Source organism: Macaca thibetana, chromosome 2 (genome assembly GCF_024542745.1).
Source record: "Macaca thibetana thibetana isolate TM-01 chromosome 2, ASM2454274v1, whole genome shotgun sequence".
Taxonomy (NCBI): domain Eukaryota; kingdom Metazoa; phylum Chordata; class Mammalia; order Primates; family Cercopithecidae; genus Macaca; species Macaca thibetana.
Window position 1 is genome coordinate 168,828,184 of NC_065579.1, and position 12,212 is coordinate 168,840,395.

Sequence of the window (12,212 nt, forward strand, 5' to 3'; positions counted from 1 at the left end):
GACAGCATTAAGTACAGGAAAACCAGGCTACAGACTAGGAAAAAATGTTCAAATATATCTATACATGTCAAAGGATTTTAATACAAAATATGTTAAGAATTCTTACAAATCAATTACAGAAAGACAAATACCAATAAAATCATAGGCACAAGATTTGAATTGTTACTTCACAAAGGAAGATATAAGATAACCAATACATCTATGGAGCTTAAAATTATTAGATCTCAAGGAAACGCAAGTTAAAACCAAAACTAGTTATTAATTCACACCTCCTAGAATGGCTAAAATTCAACAGAATAACACCAGATTTAGGCAGGAATGCGAAGGAACTAAAACTCTCATATGCGACTGGTGGGAGTTGTAAGCCAGATGACTGTTTTGGAAATCTGCATGGTAGTTTCTCATAAACAAATGTCTGCTGGAAGATCAAGCAATTCCACTCCTAGATTTTTACCCAAGAGAACAGAAACATATGGCCAAAAAAAAAAAAAAAAAACACTTGTATAAAAATGTTTATTTTAGCCATACTATTCAGAGCAGCCCAAACTGGAAACTATACAGACGTCCAAGAAGAGAATGGATTTTAAAGATGTGGCATATTCTAATGGTTAAACACTATCAGCAATATAAAAAAAGAAGCCACTAATATATGTAACAACATGAACAATCTCAAAAACATGTTAAGGGGAAGAAGCCCAATATAAAAGAGTGCCTTCTCTATAATTCCATTTGTATGAAGTTCAAGATGAGGTAAGCAACCTCTGGTCTTAACAATTAGCACAGTGGTTTCCTAAGGAGACAGGAATGATGAGGTTGGACAAAAAAGAAGTCTAAGGGAACTTTCTGGGATCTTGACAGGAGTAGTAGTCACTGCTATATACTGAATGTTTGTGTCCCCCTGAAATAGATGACATGATCATCACATGTTCAAACTATAAAGGTGGAGCCCTTATGAATGAGATTAGTGCCCTCATAAAAGGGACTTTGGAGAACTCTCTTGCCTCCTGCCATCATGTGCAGTTACAGCAAGAAGGCACCTCTATGAGCTAGAAAGTAGGCCCTTACCAGACACTAGATCTGCTGGTGCCTTGATCTTGAAATTCCCGGTCTCCAGAACTGTGAGAAATAAATTTCTGTTTTTGTTTTTTTTAAAGCCACCCAGTTTATAGTATTTTGTTATAATAGCATAACAAAAAACCATAACCTAGCTGGCTTTAAAATATACATTATGAAGGTTATTTATTTTAAATTTTTCTCATTGGTGCCTCTTTTTAACAACGTTAAATATGAGAGAAAACTTAAATTATAGGATCATAGTAAGTTACCGTGCGAAGAAGCACTAAAGGTGACCCTTTAGTCTAAGCTGCAAGGCAGAGAGGGTTCTTAGCCTTGGCGTCTGCAAGCCTGGGTTTTTATCCTCATGTGTTAAATCTGAGCTGCAAGATCTTAGACAATCCCTCCTCTTAAGCATGCTCGTTCATCTATAAATAGGGGAAACAACAGGATTTCCTCGTAGAGCTGGTGTGAGGATAAATGTGATAGTGTATGTGAAAGCAGCTGACAGGTGACATGCAAGGCCTCACCAAACTGAAAGTGACTCAGGGAGCTAATGCCCAAGGCCATAAAGCTACTGAGTAGCAGAAGAGAATTTAAATCTAAGTCTCAACTCCTCGTTCTGTGAAATTCCCTTAAGTGCAGTGCCTTCAAAGGTCTAAAGTCACTTTCAAATAAATTTTCAGAAGATTTAAAACCTTTTTTGGCGAGATTTTCCCAATATTCTATACTTGTTTTGAGATCTCAAAAGAGGTAGGGGACTGCTTTGGGGGTATCCCCTAAGTATACCTTTAATTGAACCATGGTACATTGAGAGAATGGAGGAGGCAGGACAAGTGAAGGGGGATGACAGTGGCAGGTGCAACCAGTAAATAACAATCTGGTTGGTATCATTTGGAAAAGTTCAATAAAATGCTATAATAGAATTTTATATTTAGAAAACCAAAGCAATACTCACTTAAAATGATTCACACATAAAAGAGTACATGAGATTTTAGGTTTTCCAAGCAGGCTTTCAGTTTGTATAACAAATTGAAAACTCTCTTAGACGGGGTGTAAGGAATCCTTATATCTTGATAGTTAGAGGAGTGTTTTCTGTGAGCATACCTGCCTCACACCACAGAAGGTACCAGAGCTGTTGGTATTTAGGACTGGCATCTTGGCAGTGTAGAGTTACCACTTCTGGCAAACTGGCCATTGACACCTGTGCAGGTTATTTAGGGTCATGCCCAGGAGTATGGTTATTTTTTGCCCTTCTTTGGTCACAGCTCAGTAGAAGGAGTCTCCCCTTGGGCCAAGTTTAATGACAAACTAGAGCAGGAGAGCAGGACACTAATCCCCACTAAGAGTTGTCAGCAATTTCTTGATTGAAGAAGGAAATAGAGAAGAATAAATAGTTGGTCTTATTACTACAACTTGCAATTTTATAACTTTAGAATTTCTAAGACTCTACAAAGAAATTCCTCACTAAAATTTTATATCTTTAGAATTTCTAAGACTCTACAAAGAAATAGGGAATGCTTGTGTCCTCAGTGAAAACAGAAAATGGCTTTTCCATCTTGGTCAATAGTGAATATGACAGCCATTAGGTAAAAGGCTGGGGGATCAAAATAAATGCAACTACACTGAATATGCGTGAAAACAGGATGCCACCTGCATGCACTCAGCATCACAGCTCAAAATGTTTCTTTAGGGCAGATGATGGGATACATACAGCTTGGCTCATGCCGGAGAATGGGATGTTTTTGTTCCTTCACCTTTGGAAAATGTATTTAAAACAAGTGTGATCTTTTTTAAAAAAATAAAATGAAATGAATATATAGAGAGGACATTTTGAAATATGAACACATTATATTTTGATGCAAGCCCTTTCTTCCTTGAGGAAACTTTCAGGTCACACGCAGTAGAAGAGGAGAGGGCCATGGATGGTGCTGCTGTGTGAGTGGCCAGTGACCCTGTGATTGACTAGATGGAGACTCTGGCATTTCCACATTATTTCCTGTCAGTCCCCTCTATTATTTATGGTTTGATAAGATAGTGAGGTATATTCTTTTCTTCCTTCTGGCAGCCTGCCAGGTCATGTGTAGAGAAAGAGAGAGAAGTCAATGTTTGGATTAGTCTGACTTCTCATACAAGTGGAGAGACACAGGCTGTATCAGCCCTGCCCTTAAGATCATGCCCTTTCCTCCATAGTACCAATTAAATGCCAGCAGCCAATCAAAGTCAGAGCTAAAATTTTAATTCCAAAAATGTCCGGGTAAGGGAGCAAAATAGATTTGAAAATACTATATGGAATTTGGAATAAGATACTACTTATGATATCTTCAGCAGGTTAATCCCACTGAGACTTAGATACTACAAAATGGGGTGAATGGTATGTATATCATTAAATTCTTGAGGATTTCAGTAAACAATACCAAAAAAAGAGAGAAAAATAGTAGTTTCTCATGTAGTGATAAATGAGAAAAGTCACTTAAAATGTGCTGTAAGTGATCCTCCAGCACTATCTTTTCAATTTATTCAGTGACGAGTCCCTCTTCCCTTATGAGAACATATATTTGCTTTTAGCTGAGTATTGACTGGGAAATAGAATACAGTTAAAATCAACTTTCTTGCAAGATTGTGTTCCATATATTAAGGGACACCAACAGGAAGGATTCTAGAAAGGCTTAATTAACAATGTTAATTTTAACAATGTTAACATAACATTGTTTATTGAGGTTTCAGTGTTGTAGGCAAGTCCTCTTTAGCCCTTCAGCCAATTTAGGATTGTCTCTGTTTTCTTCCAAGTGAGTACTGGAATTATAAAGCATCATATAAGGCAGAACTAACAACGGGTATTTCTGACTTTTAGATTTCCAGATTATTTATATATTACACACTAATTTTCATGAAAATAGTCTTGAGTTCCATAGTTGCAAATGGTAAATCTCTCAGTAAGTTTCCAAGATTTACACAATGACTATTTTGAGATTACAAATGTTCGGTTAACACTTGCGTCCAGTTAGTTATAGGAAGTATGGAGGTCAGAGTCTCTTAAACACAACCAATCCAGAGATTACGGTCTTAATATATTTGTGAAGAAGTTTGTGGCTACATCACTCTACCTTTACATTTTTCCTTTAACTTCAGCTCTTTTAATTTTTCATTAGTTCTTGTACTATGAGATATGCAAGATAGGAATAGATCTTAAATAGGAACATTTATCTTCCTGTAGAACTAAAAACCATGTTTGGAGGACAAGGTGGAGAGAAATGGAAAACATAGTAGAAAGTAACCACTGAAGTATCTCTAGTTCTTCAGTGCTTTTCCACCTGTTAAACGACTAGATATAGGGTGGACTAATTAATGCCTTTTCCTGACTCTGATAGTTAATACCCTACCTACATGGAAAAAAATCAGAGTCATCTATTCTCGTCATCAAAACATCTTCAGTTTTTTTTTTTTTTAAACAAAATATTTCCATTGGGAAGTCATATGGATTAAAGCAGCCAAAGAGTCATGAGTCCTTACTCCTAAATGAATATGTCATTTCACAATAGAAAAAGAACACAATTGCTAAGTCTTTCTTGCTCCAGTTTTCTATTTTTGAAAATTATAATAAAAATATGTAGCTTCTATTAGTGGAATAACGAGTGAATGATGGCTGAATAACCACTAGGTATATTAGCAAATGTACTCTTAAATTTTACTAGAAATAAAAGACTGTTTCTCTTATCTCTCTCCAGTGACTTTTAAAATTATCAGTGCAAAGAATTTAGCTAAATGTTGTTAAATTTCACTGCTTTGCTAGTGTATCACAAAAATGGACTTAGACATTCTTAACTTGAAAGATCTTATTATGAATCTGAACTTACTCTGAATGAGCAGCTTGAAGGGTTAAGAAGACTAATTCGTATTCCAAAAATGCTGGCTTATTTCAGAAGGCACAAGCAAGGAGTAATTAAGAGGAATGCAAAGCACTTAGCGAACCTGAAGTATTCCACAAATTCTTAATAAAAAGCCTTGACACTTTGGATGAGAATGGCAACTTATTACTTTGATTACCAATAATATCAACTCTGTCAGAGTTAGTGAACTTTTCAATTAGGTAACAGTTATTTAGATGAATGGTCAGGTCAGGTGGTAGAAGTTGAGCTTAATTTAATGAAATATTTTAAAGGAAATGCTTGAGGCTTTCACCTAAAGACACCATGAAGCTAGTGTCCAGCATTTATTTATCCATGATTTTAATTTGGGGTTACCACATGAAGAAACAAAGGAAAGAACACATACACAAACACAAATTTATTTTATTCATAGAGGGACAAATGGTGTCTGATGAAATACTGGATGTTGGTGGTGCTCCAAGAATTTAACATGTATTTGACCCTAATGTAGAGAATTATAGTTTTTTCTTTTTTTTTCAGCTAATTTTCAAGATACAGGGAAATTTTATTTTCATTATTTTAAGAAATAAAATTACTGTGGAGTGAATCAGAAGTCATAATAAAATGAAGACACCCTAGAACCCAAGCTGTTGGATTTGTGAGTAAGTTATCACGTATTATAAAGGGAGGACAAGATTTGAATATCAGGAAACCTGTACACATAGGAGAACTTCTATAAAATGGATGTTGCCTCTGGGCAACTGTCTGTTTTTCCTTTCACTTACCTAGCACAGGTCTTCCAACTTTTCTATAGATGCCATGGACACAAACCCATGTGCAGTGTTTATAGATAAAATGTTCATTGAGAAAAAGAACATATTTGTTACCAAGTTGTGATAGTTAATTTTATACGTCCACTTGACTGGGTCATGTGGTACACAGACATTTGGTCAAACATTATTCTGGCTGTGTCTGTGAGGGTGCCTCTGGGTGAGATTAACATTTGGATCAAATCAGTAGGCTAAGTAAAGCAGATTGCCCTCCTCTATGTGGGTGGGCCTCATTTAATCAATGAAGATATGAATGGAACAAAAAGGCTTAGTAAGAGGGAACTTCTCTTTACCTGACCACTTGAGTTGGTACATTGTTTTTTCTTGCTTCCAGTCTGGGACGAAAACATTAGTTCTTCCTGGGTCTTAGCCCATCTGGGTTTCAGACTGGAACTTACACCTTCCTGGTTCTCAGGCTTTTGGACATAGACTGGAACTACACATTAACTCTACTGTGTCTCCAGCTAGGAAGTTGTCAGGAACTGCAGATCTTGGTACTTCTCAGCCTCCAGAATCATGTCAGTCAATTTCTTATAATAAATCTTTCTTTGTACACACACACACATACACACACACACCCTCTACTGGTTTGATTCTCTGGAGAATCCTGACTCGTACACCAAGTATTGGTGCGGGCTGCTTAAGACTAAGGAGAGAAAGCCCAAGATGAGGAGCAGTTGTGCCATAAGGTGAGAGTGGGCATCATGTACATCAGTGACAACACACAACAGGAGAAATGTTTCCGCCTTATGTGGCACAAAATAAAGCACAATGAGAGAAAGTACGGCCTACCCATTAAACACAAAGATTCTAAAACATCACTGCCTTAAATCAAATAACAATTCTGTGCCTTCCAAGCTATGTAACCTTAGGAAAGTCATTTAGCCATTCTCTGCCTCAGCTTTTTCAAATGTAAAATACGAATAATAATGGTATGTACTTTATAGATGTGCTGTGAGAACACGAGCTCAATACATGCTCATGCTGCTATGTGACTCCACCATTTCAGAGCTTCTGCCTCCTTTGGATGGCAGCTCCATTTGAATATTGCTTCATTGGAGTTGGCATCTTTACAGGGTGAGATCATGGGTCCTCATTTAAATCTGATTTTTCTTTTGATTTTCTTTTAAATCAACTTTCTTATGTTTTTTAAAGGGGACCTATCAGACATAAGGAAAATATAAAATGAAGTACAAAGTTCCATTAGCTATAGACATCCCATTGCAAAAATTAATTTACTCATTTATAAGATGAGGTGGTTTAAAACCTGTGTTTGAAACTAGCAGCATGCCACAGAATCACCAGTGAAACTTTTTAAAAGTGCAAATGCTGGAACCCCACCCCTATCAATTGCATCTGAATCTAAGGTTGGGAGTGAGATGATGAGAAGTGTAAGGCATGTGTGTATGTTAAGAATCTTTATTAGTTTATCAAATTTTCCTTATAAACCACATTAGATAATTTGTAAGGTTCATACTATCTGTAATATCACATAACTAATAATGTTTAATCTAACGTCTCTAAAGAATTTTTAAAGTAGTCTTGGTACTTTAATCCATTTTTAAAAATTCAAGTTGACATAATGACATGTTTTTCTCTGAAATAGACTCTCATATGGATCAAAGTCAACTAACCAGAATATGGGAGTAATAATAATAAGATATTGCTACCTCAGTAGCAGTTTCATTGTTGGCCAGACGTGTCACTGCAAAGACCTACCTGGCAGTCCCTACAAGATAGATGTACTAGGTACTTTTAATTAATCTTCTCCAGTCTCAACCAAAAGGTCTATGGTGGTTGACCTTTAGGAAGTATATGCTTTAAAAAATTCCCTCAAGCACTGAAAAAATCAAATAATTGAAATCAGACTATTGATAGAGACAAATAAAGGGACACGTGCGAAACAGTATCCCAGACCATGTCCCTGACAAGGGCACTGTAGTCAAAATTAGTTGAAACAAAATATATAATCAACCTGATTTGGGAGATACGTCTTCCTTATTGTATAAGTTATATGCACAACTGGAGTGAGCAAAATTAGTACATTGTATTTTCTCCCAGTGAAATTCAATGAACGAGGAAGATCTTTTTTCCACAACTCACTTTGACTTCTTCATGTACAGCCAGTAGACGACACCAGCAACAAGGGCAGCAAGGAGGAGACCAACAACGATTCCCACAATGAGTTTTGCCTGGTCATTCACCTTCTCTCTGTTTTCATCTGCAACAAAGAAGAAAAGTCCATGCAATTACAGACAATGCCAAGGATTTTCAGAAAGTCAGTCTAGCTATTACTTTGTATTAAAAATGACTAAAGCTCACTACGGTAATTAACATGCAAACTTGTGATTTTTAAAGGGTAAAATTTTAGCATTCTTACTATCTTGTCTCATTTGGTATTTCAATTCAAGTTGAAATTGTGGACAGCTAAGAAAATTACTTATACCATGACACTTCATAAATCTTGAGCTGATAGTTAAGGAAGAAGAGTCGGCAGCATAGTACCTACCACTTATCTCGTCTGCCTCATCGTGTTCTGGAATACTTACTGAAATGAAAAATGTTAATATGAAATTAAAAACAAAATTTGTTGATATATGAAAGTCACCTTTACCATTATAGTATGATGTAATAATACTCAAAGATAAAATGTCTATTCTACAACTAAGAGTAAAAAAAAAAATCACACTTAATAAAGTATGACCTTGCCTACAAAGAAATTAATCTTGTTTTAAGGAAAGGAGAGGAGCTACAATTGCAAAGATATTAATCTACCATAGAAAATTTCATAACTGATGGCCTATAGAATTAATCTGAAATCCATATTGATTTTCCCACTATCTACCACCTTTTAATAGTCATTCTTTTTTTAGGGAAACAAGCTGGCACCTAGGAAGTCTACAGTGTGGTGTTTATCAACTTTCTCAACTCTCCTGCCCTGATATAGGAGAATTCACTGTCTTTCTCTAGTGTCAAGGACTTACGACTAGAGATGTTCTCAAAGTAGTAGGAGTAGAGGTTCAAACTGACTGGGAATATCTCCGAGATTAAGAAGCAACATATATGAAGTTTGCAAAGCCCTCTAAATGACTCTGATAATGCTCTTGGTCCATTTTAAGAATTACCACTGTGCTGAATTATTATCTAACATTAAAATTTATAAATAATCTTCAAAGTGCATGGACATGTATCAGAACTGCCAGTGACATTTGATAAAATGCAGATTCCCGAACCTCTCCTCATACATACTAAATTGGCATCTCAGGAGGTGCTCACTGAATTTGAAAACGACTGTATTAAATGTTGATAAAGTCACTGCAAGGCCTAGAAAACTGAAGCATACCATTCAATGGGTTAACATAAAAAGGAGAAACTTGTGTTCAGGAAGAAAGGGTAGGTTCTCTTTCTAGGTTGGACAAATCAATACTCACTGAATTGCATTCTGAGAAGTCAATGCTCCTATTTTAGAGTTAAATTTGTTTGGTTCTTTTCTCCTGTCAATCCATTAGGCCTTTATATTCCAGTCATAATTTGTGAGGGACCATTATTTTTCGACGATTATTTTCTCCTAGCTCTTGCTAATTCCCAGCTAGTGTAGTCCTAGCCTGCTAATGTCATATACAGGTTTCCAACTGAATGAAGAATGAAAGTTTGGCAGGTCAGTTAGCATCCTGTCCAGAACTGAGCCTCATTCTAGGCCAGTCCTGATTTAAGGTTGACAAAGCAATAGGAACAACTATAAAATTGAAGATTATGGACAATTTCACATTAAATGACAATTGTTTTCTGAAGAAGCTGTTGTTGGTATGTATGTATTACCCTGATTTCAACATCGACAGATTTTTCCACATTCTCTGAGATAGTTTCGATTATCTGATTTTTGGCTATAGTTCAAATATGATATGACAAAATGAAGAATTTTGTAAACTAGATTCATGAATTCTAAAATCACTCTTGCTAGTTTGCTAAATGACTTTAAACATGTGGCATGCTAGTACCCTTATGCTGATAAGGGTAGGATAAATACCACAAAGGATTAGAAGGCAAAATAATAGATCAAAGGGAATTAAAAATTTAACAAATTTAAAACTGTCACAAAAATGTTTTAAGATGATCTTTGAATTACCTCCACTCTGAACATAAAGCATGAATTAAATAAGAGAAACTTATTTTTTTTGTTCTCTGTTGCTTTTGAGAACTATTCCTATACAGGATAAGGCCTCTGACCCATAAAACATGAAATGATTTAACTGTCAAGACAAGGATAGCACAAGAATGGACACCAGGAAAAAAGAAAAAATAACCTTATGATGATGATACCAAATGCAAAATAAATAAATAAAACTTACCATAATGTAGTACAGGAAGATGGAATTGAAGATTTTAAACTAATGAAGAATAACTTCAAATTTTCTTACTTTTGTAATGCCAGAAATAAAATACTCACTAGCAGAGACATTCAAGGAGTTTACTGTTCTCTCCAGTTGGTTTTCTGCTGTGCAAGTTAATGTAACATTCTCTTCAGGGGAAATGATAATTTTACTATAATACCTGCCATTGATATAAGGAGATTCCTCTGTCTGGAAAAAGAAGAAAAAAGATGGGTTTAGAAATGAAAATGGATTAAAAAGCATAGGAAAGAGTAATAATGAATGTAACAGGATAGGTGTGGGGCTCTGTAGAGCATTCTAGTGTTCAAAAGCTATGTAAGATCATAGATCAAGACTCATGTATGCGAATATCTACAAAGGTTAGTAAATCCATAATGAAATTTCTGGGTTTTTGTGAATTCTAATAATTAAGTTAATTAAACTCTTATTTTTAAATAGAATCTCAGGTTTACTCAATATTTTGGCCTGATGATACTTGTTTCAAAATAATTGGTGACTATCTAATGACCAATTTTCTGTCAGTAAATATATAAATTTAATTATTTATAAATTTAGTCACTGTTCTTCATTGTGGGAATTAATTCCTTTATCTTAAACCATTATATCAAAGTACATATGTATGTATAATTTGCTCATGGGTACATGAAACCATTTTTTTTTCTGAAGTTTTCTGTTGTAAATACAGGGGATGGATGATTTTTCAGTGACTGCTGTCCATCTAATGTTTGTGAGGTGTTAATGAGGGTAATCGCTGCATTTAATTCCTTCAAATATAAAAATACAATTTACTTTAATCTCATCCCTAGGATTTGACTCCTAAACCCAACATGGTTGAGGCAAATGATGTACTTGCACTCATTTCTTGGTCAACTTATGAACGCATTCCCTACATTTTTCTCTTTCTATACTGTTTGCTTTCTCCTCAACTACATGGTAAGCGCCTTGAGGACAAGAGCTAGTCTCATGTTTTGGGTATCTTCTAGTTGCTGGGGGTGGAGGAGGGGCACAGACATCTTGTAGTTGTAAAATAACAGATTCACCATAAATCTGAGAGGGAACAAATACAAGATTATGGATGCATCAGCACAAACCTAGAACAAGAAAAATAGCATATCACCCAGTGGGCCAGAATCAATCTTTCTCCTTGACAATGAAAGATGGCATTATTATTTTTACCCTCATAGTAAATTTACCTGCTATTTTGTCACTTCCTACTAGGAGTTTTCATCTGACTTTCTCGCTGAATCTTTGTTTTTGTTACTTTAAACTCTACAAAATACATTTTCTCATTTCTAGGATGGTCTTTTAAATCTTCATATCTTTTCATTAATCAAAAATTTACTGTGTGCTTATGTTTCTGTGTTCTATGTCTGTATCACCAGTACCTAAAGATTCTTTTTTTTTGCTGCATTTGTCACTTAAATTGAACTAGAGAGCAAAAACAATTGAGTAGAAAAGAAGCAATCATTTTTGATGCTAAAAACAGATCTGCACATTGTCTGCAATTTAGATGGCTCAAGTCTTTATTCCAAATCAAGAAAACTGCATTTTTCCTAAGTTTAAGGAGCCCAGAGCTTCTTTGCCTCCTCTTACATGCTTTCTCACTGTGTGTCCCCATCACACTTAACTTAATGACACTTACGTCATTCACTTCAAGTGTGCCTACTCTTTTGGGGACTTTCCATACCTAGAGTTAAGCAGCTATATATGCATCACCTATAGTTGAAAGAGCCAAAATCCACTTTGCACTGCAAAACTGCACGGCATAAGCTGGGACAGTGGCCCAACTTCCCTGGACAGAGGAAGAGTGGAGATTTTAGCTTAAAATTAATTTGCAGCTCTTTGCTTTATATATGGCTTCTCGAATTTCAACCGGGTCAAAATCTGAGAAGCAGCACAGAAGATTCAAATAATCCAGTGGTACCTCTGGGTGCTCCTGAGAGGCCTTTACTGATTATACTGAGAAGAGGGAGACATGAAGACTGTTGTAGAGAACAATGGAATTAACAAGTATGTCAGCAACTCAAGCAGATTGGCAATTTACTGGGATTACAGTTCTGAATCCCTCC

The 12,212-nt window shown here is 35.7% G+C and overlaps 1 protein-coding gene across 4 annotated transcripts in view; it reads right to left on the reverse strand.

Moving 5' to 3' along the window:
• ALCAM (activated leukocyte cell adhesion molecule) overlaps nucleotides 1-12,212 on the reverse strand; it is a 210,574-nt gene that overhangs the window by 16,398 nt on the left and 181,964 nt on the right. For 2 of the 4 annotated variants that reach the window (XM_050778921.1, XM_050778924.1), the window contains exons 12-14: nucleotides 10,200-10,332; nucleotides 8,262-8,300; nucleotides 7,856-7,973 (exon numbers count right to left, since the gene is read on the reverse strand). In XM_050778921.1, coding sequence (XP_050634878.1) covers nucleotides 7,856-7,973; nucleotides 8,262-8,300; nucleotides 10,200-10,332 — 290 coding nt within the window. The remainder of the gene's footprint in view (nucleotides 1-7,855; nucleotides 7,974-8,261; nucleotides 8,301-10,199; nucleotides 10,333-12,212) is intronic. The other 2 variants (XM_050778922.1, XM_050778923.1) reach the window with 2 other exon arrangements.